The sequence below is a fragment of the Phodopus roborovskii genome, unplaced genomic scaffold, assembly GCF_943737965.1.
Source record: "Phodopus roborovskii unplaced genomic scaffold, PHOROB, whole genome shotgun sequence".
NCBI lineage: Eukaryota > Metazoa > Chordata > Mammalia > Rodentia > Cricetidae > Phodopus > Phodopus roborovskii.
The window spans coordinates 20,410,414-20,427,025 of NW_026126563.1; the positions used below are offsets into that span (position 1 = coordinate 20,410,414).

The window sequence follows — 16,612 nt, forward strand, 5'->3', positions numbered from 1 at the left end:
GGGATCAGCAGCCTGGCTGGGGAAGAGGGAGTATAAAAGCCCCTCCGCCTGGGAGCAGCCTTCACAGAGGTCTACTGGCTCGTAGCAGGATGGCGTCCCCTCATCTGTTCCTCCTTTGTCTCGCTGGACTGGCATTTATGTCTGAGGCTGGCCCTGCGGTAAGTGACCCTGTGGAAGCCAGACATGGTGGGTGCACCTTAGATGAAGAAGCAATGGCTTCCTCTAGCTTTGGCAACTAGCTAGTGTTACTAGGGCAAGGGCACCCAGAGACTGTGTTTAGACCCTTGGCTCTTTCTCCTTTAGCATTGCTGTAGTGAGTCTGTAATGCTCGCTATCTTGACGACCTTAGATAATAAAAATGTAAAATGAATATAGAAATAAAGATGTTAATGTCCTGGGTATGTAGTTTAGTGATTCAGTGTACGTCTAGCAAGTGGAAAGTCTTGTGCTTAAGCTCCATCATTAGTGGGGCTGTTAATATTGAATTCTCATAAAATCTACTTAACGTATTTAGTAGACATTACATTTAGTATACCTATCGTGTAAGGTCATATTTTGGTTCTTTATCTAACCAAAATGTGTTATTGATCATTATTTTTGAGGGGGGAGCAACACTCTATTCTAGAATTTGATGAAGTTCTCTAAAAGAGTAAATCAGTACAATTAAGTGAGTCAGGAAATATGTGGGTGTTATGTTACAACTAGAGAAAATTACTCTAGCAACAGCTGATTAGAATGGTCGCACGGGAACCACCATTCTGGCCTTTTGTAACATGCACCTTCTCCATGGTTCCATTCAGATGGAGAGGTGAACAAGGCAAGCAAGGACTCTCAGAGGGCCTATTTCCCCTTTGAAAATTCATTAACTGTGTCCTTGGTGCACAGCAGTGTGTCTGGAGACAGACACTGTTCTTGCTTAGGAAACAGTGCCGCCCGTGTTATACTGACTAAAGAAGCTCATTAATTGTCAGCACTTACATTATCGTAATGAGATCAGCATGTACTTTTGGTTTTGTTCCAGATTCCAACACCAGAAAGAACAATATTTTACTTCAATCAGTTTTACTGACATCCCTCTTGTCTTCTCTATGCCCAGGGCACTGGAGAATCCAAGTGTCCTCTGATGGTCAAAGTCCTGGATGCTGTCCGAGGCAGCCCTGCTGTGGATGTGGCTGTGCAAGTATTCAAAAAGACTGCTCAGGGAACCTGGGAGCCCTTTGCCTCTGGGTAAGTGTGCACAGCGCCCTGCCATAGCATTGGGTCTATCTTTCATTCATCCTTCTGCTCATCGGAGACTGACACACAGTGTGTCAGTTCTAGGCCTGAGAGAGATGTCTTGGTGGCTAAGAGCTCTTACTGCACTTATAGGGGACACAGGTTTGGCTCCCAGCACCAAAGTGGCAGCTCAGAACCATCTTTAACTCCAGTTTCTGGGGAGCCAGCACCCTCTTCTGACCACCATGCCTGTAGTGCCCAGATGCACACACAGACAAAATATCATACACATTAATTAAAGGAAATGTTAGCAGGTCAAAGGTACAAGCAGAGAGAGACCTTTCTTAACACAGTTGCTTTCCTGCTCTGTTTAGCTGAGCCTGACCAGGAACCAGAGCATAGTCTGGGACTGAAAGGAGGAAAAGGGAGAGTAAGTAACTCCTCTGCTTCAGGAGGACTCTGCAACCCTTTTCCATCACAGTCCGCTTGAAGAAGGTGATGAACGTTATAGTCTCTAGGGACAGGAAGACAGCTCTGTCAGTGAAGTGTCTGCTCGGAAGACTGGCGGTTGAGTGTTGAATCCACAGACTCTGTAAGAGCTCAGCATAGTAGTGAGTGCTTGTAACAACAGCCTGGGGTGGGGGCTTAGAAACAGAACGACCCTGGAGTTCACTGCTCAATCAGCCCCACTGAATGGGTAGGTTTGTGTTTGGTGAGAGACCCTGTCTCGAAAAACGTGTAGAATAATTGAGAAAGACATCCAGCTTTGAGTTCAGATCATTCAAATGTGCACACACATACACAAACACACTACAAAAAACCAATACACACAATCATACAATACACATGCATATATGCAGAGATGTGTGTGTGTGTGAGAGAGAGAGAGTGTGTATGTGTGTGTAAATTATAGTATCCATGGCCACAATAAGGCATGTGACAACACACATAAAACCACATGTGTAATTTCAAGAGTTTGAGATTCCCTGGCACCCATGGACGATGTTCAAGCATTGAGTCCTGGTCTTAGACTCTTAGGAAGGATGCACATGTGTGCTGATTTATTACTGAACTGTGGAAGCATCCTCCTGGAGCTTACTGGTGTTAACCAGAAGCAGGGGCTTTTTAATGTACACTCAGAACAGAGTAGCTCTCTGCAAGGCTAGCAGCTACCATGCTTGATAAGAAACACATCAACAGAGATCTGCAAAGCAAAACCCAGGGCCTGATCAATCTCACAATTGCCCACGAACATGTCAAAAAGACTTTCCACCTGTGCTGGCCATGTAACAATTTGTGTGTGTGTGTGTGTGTGTGTGTGTGTGTGTGTGTGTGTGTGTGTGTGTTAACCACCACAAGAATCTCAAAGAAATTACTAATTAGCCTGAACAAATGAACCAAAAGAAAAAGCAGCTAAGACACCCTTAACACCCAGCAGAATGGCTAAGCACTTACGTCTCCTGGGTGAAGACTTTATATTAAGCTTTAATTGAACAGCAAGAACCACTAATGTTCATCAGCAATCATTGGGAAGACCATTTTCTTTGGTGTGGTTTTAACTGGGTTTCGACTTGTCAATTTCTTAGTGATTATGTAAGTGTCGAGCATAGCATGACACTTAAGGGAACCCAAGTTGCAATAGAATTGACGCCTAAATATCCAGACTTTCTTGTGACTCTCTTATACACACACCAGAAGAAAGGTGGAGGGATGGGGACAGGCATGGTCAGTCACTAAAGATGACTGCCACTTCATCTGTCTTGGCTGTAATTAAATGAGGCCCAGTTTCTGGCATTTCCATTAGTAACTGGTGCCTATGTGGAAACGGAAGTCGCTTGGTATTTCTGTTGGCAAACAATTGCCAAGCAGATTACCTGTATAAAAGGAGGAAGTCAGTTAAGCTTTTATTTGCTTATTGGGGTTTCTACCCTGACAAATGACGCTACCTCCGGAAGTTACTCTTGTTCCATGAGACATCAGCCTGTCACTCTGCTATCATGGAGTTAGAGCAGCTGTCATGTCAGGGCCTGTCATGAACTTTCATCAAGTCATTAACCCTGAATGCAGTAGTGTGTGTGTGTGTGTGTGTGTGTGTGTGTGTGTGTGGTTGTGGATTAATTCCAGGGGTATACAAATGTCAGGGCAGAACTCTACCACTGAACAACACCCCTGGACCTTAAGGCTTTTCTTTTCTTTCTTAAAAATTTTTTTTAATTAATTAATTTTGAGACAGTGTCCTATCTAGTCCAGAACTCACTATGTAAATCAAATTGCCCTCAAACCTGCAGCAACCCTCCTGCCTCTATCCCCAGAGCACATTAGGATAACAGGTGGCCCCACATACCTAAATTAAGGTTTTTAAGGTAAACATTTTACTGTATTTTCATAAGATGAAACTCTACAATGAGTTGCACATAAAGTTTCTGTAAATTTCTTGCTATTTTATCACAAACACAAAAATGTCCTCCCTCTTGATTCACTTGCTGAAAAAAAAAATGCACAGATACATACATGTACACACACATGCACACATACATATCTATCACAACCACATGCATGCACACATCTGTGTGTGGTAGCTCCTCTTTTCCCATTACTTCATCTGGACTTTTGCGCCTTCCAGGAAGACAGCTGAATCTGGAGAGCTGCACGGGCTCACCACAGACGAGAAGTTCGTAGAAGGGGTGTACAGGGTAGAACTGGACACCAAATCCTACTGGAAGGCCCTTGGCATTTCCCCGTTCCACGAATACGCAGAGGTGAGTGGTCACACCAAGTTGTTTGGGCTTGTCCTCAGTCTCAGGAAGTGCACTTGGCTCTTGGGTGCGAGAAGAAAGCAGGGCCCTTTTCCCATCCTACAGCCAAAAAGAAGCAAACCTTTTTCCAGTCAAAAACTCTTTCTGCACTGCGACCCAGACCTGCTCGTGCTACTTATGCTCAGCTAGTCACATTTACGTTAATGTCCATTTCTATATTGAAGGAATATTAATGTCTACCTTTGAGGCAGCCTCCAGATACCACTGAGGACATTTCATAGCCAAAGAGAGCATTCCCCATGTTACTTCTCTAAATTCTGGCCTTTTCTTTATTCCAGAATGCATCTAGTGCCCCAGAGGTTTGGGTAAATAATTCCTGACAATGCACACATTGACAACACATTCAAAATTGTAACCGCTGAATAGCTAAATCTCTAAGTACAACTCACATGGCAAAGGGATTTCTGTATCAAAACTGTTACGTCCTTAGACCAGTCTTTGGAGGGCTAGCCTTGTCTTGCCCCCATTTTACCAATGAAGAAGCTGAGGGAAGTTAAGTAGCTCATCAAGGTCACATGGCTAGCACGTGTGAGCAAGCGAGGGTACAAGGACATCCACTGGAGCCCAGGCCGGAGCTGGGCTCTGTTCTGGCTGATGTACCTTCCATGCCTCAGCCAGCACCTCTAAGAAACCGAGCTAAGTCAAAGCACAAAGCCAACAAGCAAAACCGTGTTAGTGACCTTCACTTCACACCGGGCTCAGACTCCCTGGCTCCCCTGTCACTTCACACGGGTGGCTGTCATGGAAATAGAATCCAGACCTCCTGGTCAGAACTGGAGAGAACGAATTCCATCAAAAATAGCTCTGCGTGTGACCTGGTTTGCTGACTGTTGCTATGATAGATCCCATGACCGAAAAGCAGACTTGGGGAGGGAAGAGTTTGTTTCATCTTACAGCTTATAGTCCATCATGGAGCAAAGCAGGGGAGGAACCTGAGAGTAGGGACTGAAGCGGAGACCAGAGAAGAAACCTGCTTCCTCGCTTTTGCTTGCTTAACCACCTTTCTTATATAGCTCAGGTCTGTGTGCCGGGCTCTCCTACATCGGTCATTAGTCAAAATAAATGCTTTACAGACTTGCCTACAGGCCAGTCTGATGGAAGCAATGCCTCAGCCAAGGGTCCCTCTTCCCAGGTTACTCTAGGTGGTGTCAAGTGGACAAAAGGTAACTAGTGAAGTGTGACAGGGAACCACTGCCCGGCCATGGATGACTCTCAGTTTTCTCAGTTTTCTGTTTTCTCAGTGAACTCTGTTACCAGACAAGCCAGAGGGGCCTGCTGGACTCTTGGGGTTCACGGTTTTCAAAAGTCTTCCATGTAATCCAACTACTACTCACTGGGCACCAACATACTAGTAGAATGGTGTGGTGATCTCTTGCTTATACAAATAAAGCCTGTCTGAAGGTCAGAGAATGGAGCTTGCCACTAGCTAACCATAGAGGTCTGGAGGTCTGTACAGACAGACAGGATGTGAGGTAGCTGAGTGGAAACAGGATATAATCAGGGAGAGACAGGAACTCGATCTCTTGTCTGCTGAGATGCAAAGAAGTTAAGGCGTGGTGGCTCCTCTCTGCCTTCCTCTTCCCAACATTCTCTTAGTCCGGAAGCCCCACCTATGCTTCCGGCCTGGGAGCCTAAGACAGAATGATCATGAGTTAGTGGCCAGCTCAGGCCAGGGGCTACTAGGGTTGTAACTCAGTGCCAGAAAACTCGCCTGGGATTCCCAAGATTTGATCCATAGCATTATGAATAATAATAAATAAATAAAACGGAGTTTGAGATGAGTCCCCCTTCCATCTCTAGATGCTGTTTTGTGATAGTTTGTTTCACTCTAACATCCAAGCTTTCTTTGCCCTGCACTCGAAAATAAAAGGCATTTATTCTAAGCGTGTCCGATGCTCCATCCAAAACTTACACAAAATGAGTAAAATTACTCACACCTTCTCTGCCCACCATTCCGTCTAGCCTCACCCCTTGCACCCACCCGGGTTGTCTCTGCCCCCATGTCTCAGCCGATCTAGGGACTTGAGATGTGGCTAGTTAACTGCAAAATCCACATTTTTGTCCAGAGACCTTCCATGAGCACCAAAGCTTTCCTTTGTTTACATTTCTGCTGATGTCACCAGCCACAAGCTGCTTGTGTTGTGGAGAGAAGCCTGCCTGTGATGCCTTCCCCCAACCCCTCAGCCTCGTTACTTACTGGAAGTATGCGTCTTCTCATGTTAGAAAGTGCAAAGGGCAGCGGGAAAGAAATGCCTGGACTTGGTGACAAGGAGCCTTCTGTCGTGGAGGGGCTGGGCTGTCACTGTAGGACCGAAGGCAGACACAGCATGCAGGTCTGTAGGAGACTGCTTCCTGCCAGCATTCTAGGTCTGGAAGCCTGCGGTGGGGTGACAACCACTTTTCCCCTCTGGTCTTTTTTTTCTGTTGATATTTCCCTTCTCCCCACTTTTCTCTGAACCCAAGAACATGAACAATAGCCCTCCAACTCTGCGTCTCAGCTTAGTCTGGCCAGGGCTGGTCATAAACTTGCACAGAGAGGCCTCCTGCAATGCTCCAGGAACTGCACAAGGCTCCTAAGGCAGCACATTTGAGTTTGTTCTAATTCTTCATCCCCCTCAAAATCAAACAATAAAACGAATATTATCAATTTAGCATTTAACTTCCAGGATGGTGACTCCTGCCTCTGGGCTCTGTTTGAAGCAACTGTCTGTCTTTTCTCCCAGGTGGTTTTCACAGCCAACGACTCTGGCCATCGCCACTACACCATCGCTGCCCTGCTCAGCCCATACTCCTACAGCACCACTGCCGTGGTCAGCAACCCCAAGGAGTGAGGTGCCTGGCCCAGGAGGATCTTGCCAATGCAGTAGCAGCCCGTTTGCACTGAAACAGTGTTCTTGTTCTATAAACTGTGTTAGCAACTCGGAAAGATGCCATGAAACAGTTCTATTAAATCACTTGTCATTTCATTCAAACTTAGTTTCTTCTTTATTCACCCATTTCCCCCCACTGTCCCTAAACCCCAAATCTTACAGTGTCACTAAAGAATTCAAGAAAAATTTTGACCAGAACTTTTTTAAGGAAGGGAAGATCTTTTTAGCCATGGTTTACAGGGATCCTGTCCATCATGGAGAGCTCATGGTTGCTCTTGGCAACAAATTAGGAAGCAGAGTGGGCCAACTTTTCACTGCTTTATAAGCAAAGCACATGCGAAGGATGGTCTGTAGACATTAAAAGCACATAGTCTTAGGAGACATGCAATAGTGTTTCCTGAGCACTCTCAAAGCCCTGGGTTCTACCCCAACACTGAAAATCAAGCCAAAAAGATTGAAAATAGTTTTCTTTTTCCATGCACTTTAATGAATAGATAGTCAAACTGTAAAGGACTAGTTCTTCAGGCATTTTTGTTAAGTGCTTTACTTGGGGGTTATCACAGTTCCTCTGCACAAGAATGGGCCTACCAGGAGTCAGGAATGATGGAGATGGGGTTCAGGGTCCTATTCCTTGCTGCTGAACTATTTCCTACTGATAGATTGAGGGAAAGGGGAGTCATTGTCTTCACTCAGGTATCCACCAGTGACCCCACCAGGCGCCAAGGTGAATACACAAAACCAAACAAAAAGTCATGAATCTTGGAGAAAGGTTGGTGACAACTTGGGGAGGGTTTGATAGGGGTGGGAAAATAAGGGAGGACAGGGAAGAGAGCATCAGAACACATTGTATACACGCATGAAACTGAAGTAAACAAAATTAATCACTAAGACATCTTTAAAGAATAGTAAGTCTCAAAGGGACAAACGTAGAATTAATTCAGCCCCTCTAACCCACTTTAGACCAGTGATACCTGGCAATCAGGTAAGAAACAGAACCCAGCTCTCAGGAGACAGGCAGAGGCAGGAGAATGTCAGCAAGTTCGAAACCAGTCTGGTCAACAAAGTGTGTTCTAGGCCATCCAGGACAACATAGTAAGACCCTGTCTAACAACAATAACGTAATCTATCCCAAACCCATGTTTAACATACATGCCAAGGGATGAACACAGTAATAATAGCCAAACAAACAAGCAAAAAACACAACCAGATTTGTCATCAAAGAGAACAAGTTCAATATTAACCACAAAGTTTAATGTAATTAGACCAGTTTTTAAACTCTAAAGTTGACAGTGTATGGACATGCAGAAACAAGGGGCGGAGGAATCTCTCAAATAAAAAGTCATAAATATTCAAATCCTACCTGCAGCATATGATAGCACTTGCCAAACAAGAAAACCAAGGGCATTGCTGCCTCTGGTTTATTTTATCCACCAAGAGCTTGTACAGAGGCAGATTTATGTCTCCTCAAACCTTCATCTCACGAGCAATTCCTTCCTTTACTTCACAGTTCAGAGAACACACGCCTCCCTAAACTCCATTAGTTTTCCTTCCTGCCTTTCAAAATGGAAATAATCTTAAAATCAATTCCAATTCCTCAGCCCTCCATTCTTTCTGGTGGGAACAGCCCTGGATAATTTTAAGCCAAAGCAGATGGTAATTCATCTTTGGCAAACCCAAGGAAACCCTGAAGGTCCATTCCAGAGCCTCTGTGCGCAAGGAGATGGGTTGCATGCAGGCTCCCTTAAACAAATCCCAGGTATGCGCCTGCCCCAGGTTCAGTACTCAGCCACTGCTGTTGCTGCCACGTATTCACTCGCAGGAATCTAGAGGCTATAAACATGGGTACAAGGTATGATGGCAGAGAAGGCCAAGGCTGAGACTACAAGGTGAACCCAGAACAGCAGTGTGAGTGAAAACTTGAGCTGAGCTGAGGGGCAACACGGTTCACTGGTTTCCTCGGGAAAGTGCAGTTGGAAAGCACATTGGATGCGTTCCCCTATCTCTGGAAAATAACACCTACCACAAAGAGCATAATAAAGGTTTGAGCATCATGGAGTAGCATCCCTTCCAAATATGTGGAATGAATTAATGAACAAACCAACAAACGAATGAATGAATGGATTAGTTCCAGATGGGCAAATCAGAGCCTTCCACCTCCTGTGATCCACCAGTTGGGGTTTCTCTCCATCATACACTTGACACCATGGAAACATGAGAAATCTTCTACCTCTTCTGGGTAACCTGTTTTATGTACCAGGGTCAGTTTCTACAGTCCTAGAGTGACTTCAAGAACTTAAACTATGTGTAGAAACTGTTATGGAAAATGTCCTGACTAGGGCCAGGACAAAGGAGTAGGAATTTCTTCTTTCAAGAGGACAGTGACAGGCAATGGAAAGGCTTTGAGCCAGGGTCTTCAAAAACCCTGGTTCCTTCTGCTGCCCCAAGCCTAACTATGAGAAAGGAACTATGAGAAGGGAACCCACAGATGGGGTCTGGACACTACTGGGGCCAGAGTCCCACTGAGGTTGTTAGGACAGAGAAGGGAGTTCAACAGAAGAACTCGGATGTAATTGCTATAGAAAAAGGGAAAGGAAGGAGAGGGGGTGGAGAGACAGCTTGACTAGTAAAGTCCTTGTCATGCAAGCATAAGGACCTGAGATCGGATGCCAAGAATCCACATAAAAAGCTGCATGCAGTAATGTATGCCTATAATCTTCATGTTAGGGAGGTATGACAGGAGAATGCCGGGAACTCATTAGCTAGCTAGCGTTGTCAAATCAGTGAGCTCTAGCTTCATGGAGAGACCCTGTCTCAAAAAAATAAGGGGGCTAGTGAGAGAGGAAGACACTCATCATGGATCTCTGACACGTGTACACATGTGAGGACACACACATGCATACACATACACAGGGGGAATGGGGGCGGCTGGGAAAGAGGGAGAAAGGCAGGGAAACGAGAAGACAAGTCAGCTGGGAAACCAGTCATCATCGAGATAAAAATATTTTAAATCTTAGAGTAGCTAAATAGAAAGCCATGTTCTGATCTCCCGGGAACTAAGGACCTCATGAAGATAGGCAGATTGTCCATCCTTAGAAGCTACAAGGAGCTACAGAGCAAGTAAACAGCAAAACCCAGCAACGGAAGGAAGGTTAAATAGTGAAGGTCCAAGGACTTGAGATGGACACCGACAGAATTCACAGAAAGATTGGCTATTAGGACTTGGGGCATGTCCTCCTGAGGAAAGGAGTCTGGAGAACTTTGGTAAGAAATTAAAACCCAGGGCAATGGGGAAGCCAGGGAAGGTGAGGAGAGTAAGGACTAATCAGGGCTTTCTGACTCTCAGTCTGGGGCTGAGGGACTGGATTGAGGCCCTGGAAGCCTGGTACGACTGCCCAGTGACGAGACAGCAATTCTGTTCATATTGAGCAGGCATGGGGAAGACAAGAAGGTTGTGAGTTCCAGGCCAGCCTGGGCTACATAACAAGACAAACCAAGAATGGAAGAGAGCTGGGGGGGGGGGGGGAAGGAAGGAGATTCTTCTATTTCTTATCTAATAAAAAGTAAAGAAAGTGAACTGAACAGTTTGTACATGTCCTCCCTGGTTCCATGATTCCTGTTCAATTTGTTTCTCAGTGGGATTGTAATTATAATGCTTTAGCTTCAGGGCATAGAGTGAAATTACATCCATTTCTAGTAATGACTTTTAAAAGAATCTTTTAGATAAGTACCTACTAAAAACTCATTATTAACAAATAATTACTTGATTGTTTCCTCCAGTTTTTCCTAATAGTCCTTTGTATAGCTTTTATTTCCTTATAAAAATTCTCTGTATGGACAATGCTATATTTTTTCTTAGAAGCATTAAAACCCTTCACACTGTACACAGCATGTGTACACACTCATGGATGGGTAAAACCTTTTAAATTGCTGACTTTCTTTGAACTTCAAGTCTAAAGTTATAACTATGTTGAGATATTATCCCGTGAGCCAAACTGCCACCATCTTCTTGAGGTAGGCTGTGAGTACACTCTCCAGAGCGCATCATGGCAGGATTGTTAATATTCTGTCCTAGGAGGGTGGGTGGGTCCCCAAACCCTCAACCTGAGTATCCCCCATTCTTTCCAGCCATTTGTATGCAATTCTGCCTTAATTGCCCATAGCTTGTGTACAAGTTGGGGAAAACTAAGTATAAGGGTCCCATCTATGGGATTACAATGAGGCCACCATCCTTGCCGGGTGAAGATTTTCCAGTGTGGCTGCTTTGAAGGGTCACTCATACTTGTGTCAGTAACTCATCACCGCCTGCTTTGTAAATAGTCCAAATAAGCTCATTGACTCCCAGGGTAAACTGAGGCAGAATGTCCTTTGGTTTGTGGTTAGCACCTTTAGAGGAGGGAGTGGATGTTGTTCACATTTTCCCTAAGGGAAAAAAATCTTGTGACAAACTGTCTTCTAGAAATGATTTTGTAGGTTGTTAAGTCCTGGGATATATGGACTTCTATAAATCCTCAAAATTCCATCAACGGAGTCTTTTTCCTGGTTCCTTTTGAAAAAGCCGAGTGCCTAGCATGGAGTCTTCCCTTTCCTCTGCCTGGGGCCCTCTCTTGGAATGGAAAAATGAATCTACATTCACTCCCAAACCTACTCTCACTCTGCACAGATGTGAGAGTCAAAAGAGGAATTAAATTGGAAGGGTTTAGAATGTAATAAGTCATTAACCATTTTGTAAGCTGGCCCTGTGATCCTACAAAATATTCAAAGCACATTAAAATAAGAAAATCATAGAGGCCAGGTGTGAGAGGGATCACCACAAAAAGAACTCATGAACATTTTATCTCGGCCTTTCACCATAATTGTGTGTGTGTGTGTGTGTGTGTGTGTGTGTGTGTGTGTGTGCATGCGTGCATGTGTGAAGGTCTACTGCAGAAGGACAATCATTTCAACTGCCCTTTCAGAGTTCATGTTTACGGCTGGGAGGTGTCTACCACTGAAAGAGTCACATCAGAGGTGATGCTCAGAAACATGCATCTGATACAAGAGCAGCCTCATTGATGGCACGTGTTCTTCAGTGCTGCCCAGTCCATACCAGTTTCACATTCAGAAGACAAATATCTTTTGAAGGTTAGAGTGTCTGCTACCCCTTCAAGAGCCTCTAGAACAACAGTTGAAACACTGAAGATTACATTAACAATGTACTTCAAGGACATCAGAATATATTTTAAGGCTGTCTGGTTGAGACATACCTGTTATCTGGTATGCGCCAACTGAACTGTGGTCCTCTGGAAGGGCAATGTGTGCCCTTGTCTGGGCCACCTCCTCAGTAAAATCCCAGCACTTAGGAGGTGGATGCAGGAGCAACACAGTGAGTTCAAGGCCAACCTGGGATACGTAAGACATTGCAGGTAGAAGTCAGAGGACGGCCTCAAATATTGATCCTTGCCTTTCCCCTTGTTTCGTTCGGTCTTTTTTATTGTTAACTGTTGTAAGCATCAGGCCAGCTGGTCCACAAGCATCCAGGAATTCTCTTGTGTCCATCTCCCACCTCACCATGGAATTTGAGATGTGTTTCCAAGTCAGCCATTACATATGTTCTGGAGACAAACTCAGACCCTCACATATGTGGGGAAAACACTTGAGCCACTCATTCATCTCAGCCCTGGGCTACTAGGTAATTCTTGGTATTATGAGTTACCAAGTATATGGATGAGTATTAAATAATAGTGTGGTGGGGGGGGGTGATGAGCACTAAGTGAGGGTATGTAAGCTTTGACCTCTGCATCTTTACAGTGCACCCTTAACATCAACTAAGTTATCAATAGTGCGCCCAAAATTTAGGGGAGAAACAAAAGATAATCCCCAAGACACCCTGAGAGAGGAAACATGACATCACCACATAAAGTCTTTAGATCATTATATTTCATAAAAGACAATGATAAAAAAAGTACAAACAGTTCCATGAGAAGCAAAACAGGACAAAAAAGAAAAAAAAAAAAAAAAAGATTGCAAGGAATCACTAGCATTTACATCAATGCACTTACATAGAAGTATTTCATATTATAATAAATAATCTTAAGTACACTTTCACCTCCTGAAAAACAACACAGTGACAGTTTGCTTCTCAAATGACAAATTTGCAAACCCAAGGCAAGAAATCTCCAGTGCTATTCATCTGACAGGTATATAAAGGTACAGGACAAGGCCAAATACAATGACATAAAGTCTGCTTTGACTTTCAGAATCTGTATTGGCTTTTCTTCCATTTTGTTTTAAGATGGTTATCAGTACCTTGGCTGGGATAGGAATGCAACTTTTTAATAGATAATTTTGTACTTAAATTTTATAAATAATATTTTCTTGGTGAAAACCATTTCATAAAACACAAACAGAAATTTAATTTTTAATTACCTTTTGATTTACTTTGTGTGTACTCATGTATGCACATGTGAGTAACTGTGTGTGCATTTGTGTGTGAGTGCACCTGTATATATGTACACATGCGCATGTGTATACATATGGAAGTCAGAGGACAACTTGCAAGAGTAGGCTCTCTTCTCCTACAGTGTGAGTCCCACGTATCAGACTCAGGTTGCCAGGTTTGGTGCAGGCACCTTTACTCCCTGAGCCATCTCAAAGGTCTACAACGGTTGATACTTTTATAAAAAGGAAAAAAAAGTTACCTTATGCAAAGCCTACTTTTGGCAAAGAATTAAACATCTTCACTAAGAACCAGAAAGAATGTCACAACGAATATGTCTACTTTCTCCCTCTCCATCAGTCATGATTTCTTTCTCTAATTCAAAGGCATCATATGATGTCCCCAGTGCCATGAGGGCCTCCCAGCATCTCTGAGTCCACACTGGATTTGAGACTAAGACTGGCAGATATCAGAGAGTGCCTTCCTTATTTCAGAGAAATTTTAACTTTCTTCATTTGACTTGTTTAGGGGGGAAAATCACAGCACTTTCAAACAGCAACAGTTAACGGCAACCAATGGGGAGTAGACACTTGATGCAAAACCACTGGGTAGTTATATCAGACTGTCTGCTTCCACTAATATGGAAGGAAGCTATTTATTGTGACCATGGTAACTGGGCAAAACTGTCATACATGGGACATATATATGTCACTGTTCATAACTGAAAAGAATTCTGGGTCTCAATTTAAAAAGCAAAATGGAAAAGAAAGTGGTGAGGTGGTTCTTACAAGTTGACATACCAGATTCAACACCAAAATACAGCAAAAATACATCCTATTCCTGTAGTCATATCAATGCCAGATTTAACCCAAGAGAGGAAGGCAGATTACCTGGAGTCCTGACTTTTTCACAACAGTGAATTATGTGCCAGTGTGAAAAGGTACCCCCCAATGTGGACAGCCCCATGTTATAAAATGTGTTTTCTGAATAAGGTTCAGCATGGTTGCCAATTTCCCCACCACTGTGAGGAGGGACCAGCTCTGGGTTCACCACCTGCCTGTATCCCTGTCCCACAAGCCATCAGCAATGGTAATATTTCATTCCGCTGTCGTTCCATCAAATTAAACACTGCATTAGCCACAAGAGACAAAAAAATTAAGTGGATAACATACAAATATCTTCTGATTTTTCATTCTTTGGAGTAGCAAAAAAATTAGAAGGTAGCTATTTAAGAACCACTTCTAAGAAATAAACATAGAAAGACTGGTTTCACAGCAGATAGGGTAAGGATTTTAGTTACTCTATGATTTGATTTGTGGCCATCAGCATTACCAAGATTATGATGGAGGATGACAACTGCAAGCTGAGCTCTCAACACTAGATAGATAAGGGAAGCAAACTTTCTCACACCCAGAATTCCCTCACTCTTCGTTCCTGGGGAAGGTTCACTTTACAGATAGACGGTGTTCTCTTCCAACTTGGCGTAAGTATGGGAAATAAGATCTAACATGTGAACATGAGATATTTTTCAAGGATCTTTATAATTGATAATTTTCAAAGTAAGAATACTGTTTGGGTTTTGTTTTGACATGGAAAACCTCATCTAACCTGAGGATGAATGGACTTGGCGTTAGGTTTCAGTATCCTCACATCCTATTAACTGACCCTAAGCCTACAGGTCCTAGGTTCAATCCCCAACACCACACAAAGGGGAGGGGACTTATTAAATTACATTTTTAGTGAGAAAATTTTAATAACACCAGAGATTTCTTGAAAGTGAAAAGAAAATAGTTTGACTGACTGGCTGATGTGAAAGGGGAATTGTATCCATCTGAGAATTAAAGTTGAAGTTTATTTTAATCTAAACATTTATCTTCATAAAAATAGAGCATCTAATTTCTCACTTAATAGTATAATCCATCTGTATAAGCACTACCGGGTTTTCTGTAAGTTTATTCTTAAAAAAATGTTTTCAAAAAAAAGATACTTTCTTTTGGTTCTTCTTAATTGGAAACTGAAAAAAAAGAATACAGTATATAAACACGACCTTGGGAAATTTTTTTTTCTTGAGGCACAAGATCCCTGACACTTACATCGGAGGTACATAGAGACATTTAACGTGAAGAGGTCCTGTACAGCATGACACTTCACAACTCTGAAGGTTTTCTCGGTAATACTCATGCAGTATGCATAAACAATATGGCTGTTGACTTGGCAAAGTCTGATGAGATTGCAAGCAAGGAAAAACAGAACCAAATGAAACAAAAATAAAAACAAAAACAAAAAGAGGTCATTCTGGCAGGGAGGAAAGCTGTGCTAGGTGTTTCCTCTTTCCTCCCGGGAGCCCTCCAAGGGCTGTGCCTTCTCCCACATGGGGCTGAAGGTCTAAAGCTGAACACCAGTAAAACAGTTACTGTAGCATCTGTCCTTCCTGACACTCCCTTCATTCCATACAAGGCTTAACCTTTGTTTCAAGACATAGATTTACATAGTTTCTTTTTTCCCCCATGCAAATAAAAAAAAAAAGTTTATAAAAGTCCAATGAAGGCATAACCAATTACATGCAAAATTGTGACATCTTATTTTTCAACAATTTGAACACATTTAATTTACATCACATATGTACAAAATATGTTTTGAACGGAAATAAAAGCATTCTCTTGAATTAAATTATAGATTTCAGTATAAAAATCTTCTCTTTGTAGGGAGCTCTCTTCATTTCCAATCCCAAGCCATGGGTTCAGGTCTCTACCACGCTTGCCATGGAGGATGTCCCAAAGCAGGGAGGGTGTGTGTGTGTGATGGTATGGAATCCCCCGCTGTAAACATAAGGACTGCTGGCTCTTTTCACAGACTGGGACACAGACATGTCACTCTCTAACCTCCATGGAGAGTGCACTCCAAGCCAAGTTCACCATCCAGCACTGTGGTCCACACCACCGTGAGAGACTTCTTTTAATAGTCTTCAATTGGAGCTAAGTCAGGCATGAGGTTTACAGATACGTTTGTATACAACCTTTCAACCAGTATTTTGGGCGTGTATAATAAATTGTTCAATCCATCTATGTACTGACGTTCCTTGGAATACCTTAGTAATTTATACCTAAAACAAAAGGCAGTAAACTAGGTGTGAATATAGACATACAGTGTCTACATTTATCTGTCTTTCTTTCTTTGTACACAAATATCACCTCTCTCTCTCTCTCTCTCTCTCTCTCTCTCTCTCTCTCTCTCACACACACACACACACACACACACACATGCTGCAATCCAAAAAACATTTGCCAAAGAGGCCT

The 16,612-nt window shown here is 43.1% G+C and overlaps 2 protein-coding genes across 2 annotated transcripts in view; one reads left to right on the forward strand and one right to left on the reverse strand.

The window, feature by feature from the left end:
- On the forward strand, window positions 1-7,003 carry Ttr (transthyretin). The gene is made up of 4 exons (XM_051202078.1): window positions 1-158; window positions 1,097-1,227; window positions 3,839-3,974; window positions 6,755-7,003. The coding sequence occupies exons 1-4, from the start codon at window positions 90-92 to the stop codon at window positions 6,860-6,862; spliced, it is 444 nt and encodes a 147-aa protein (XP_051058035.1). The 5' UTR covers window positions 1-89; the 3' UTR covers window positions 6,863-7,003.
- A 5,792-nt stretch (window positions 7,004-12,795) lies between these two features.
- B4galt6 (beta-1,4-galactosyltransferase 6) overlaps window positions 12,796-16,612 on the reverse strand; it is a 62,761-nt gene continuing 58,944 nt past the window's right edge. Inside the window, exon 9 of the mRNA XM_051202067.1 lies at window positions 12,796-16,419. Within this exon, the coding sequence (XP_051058024.1) occupies window positions 16,272-16,419 (148 nt within the window). The 3' untranslated portion in view covers window positions 12,796-16,271. The remainder of the gene's footprint in view (window positions 16,420-16,612) is intronic.

Coding starts and splice junctions, on each gene's coding strand:
- Ttr (XM_051202078.1), top strand. CDS start 90: ATGGCGTCCCCTCATCTGTTCCTCCTTTGTCTCGCTGGACTGGCATTT. Junction 159..1,096: donor TGTCTGAGGCTGGCCCTGCG/GTAAGTGACCCT, acceptor CTCTATGCCCAG/GGCACTGGAGAATCCAAGTG. Junction 3,975..6,754: donor CGTTCCACGAATACGCAGAG/GTGAGTGGTCAC, acceptor CTTTTCTCCCAG/GTGGTTTTCACAGCCAACGA.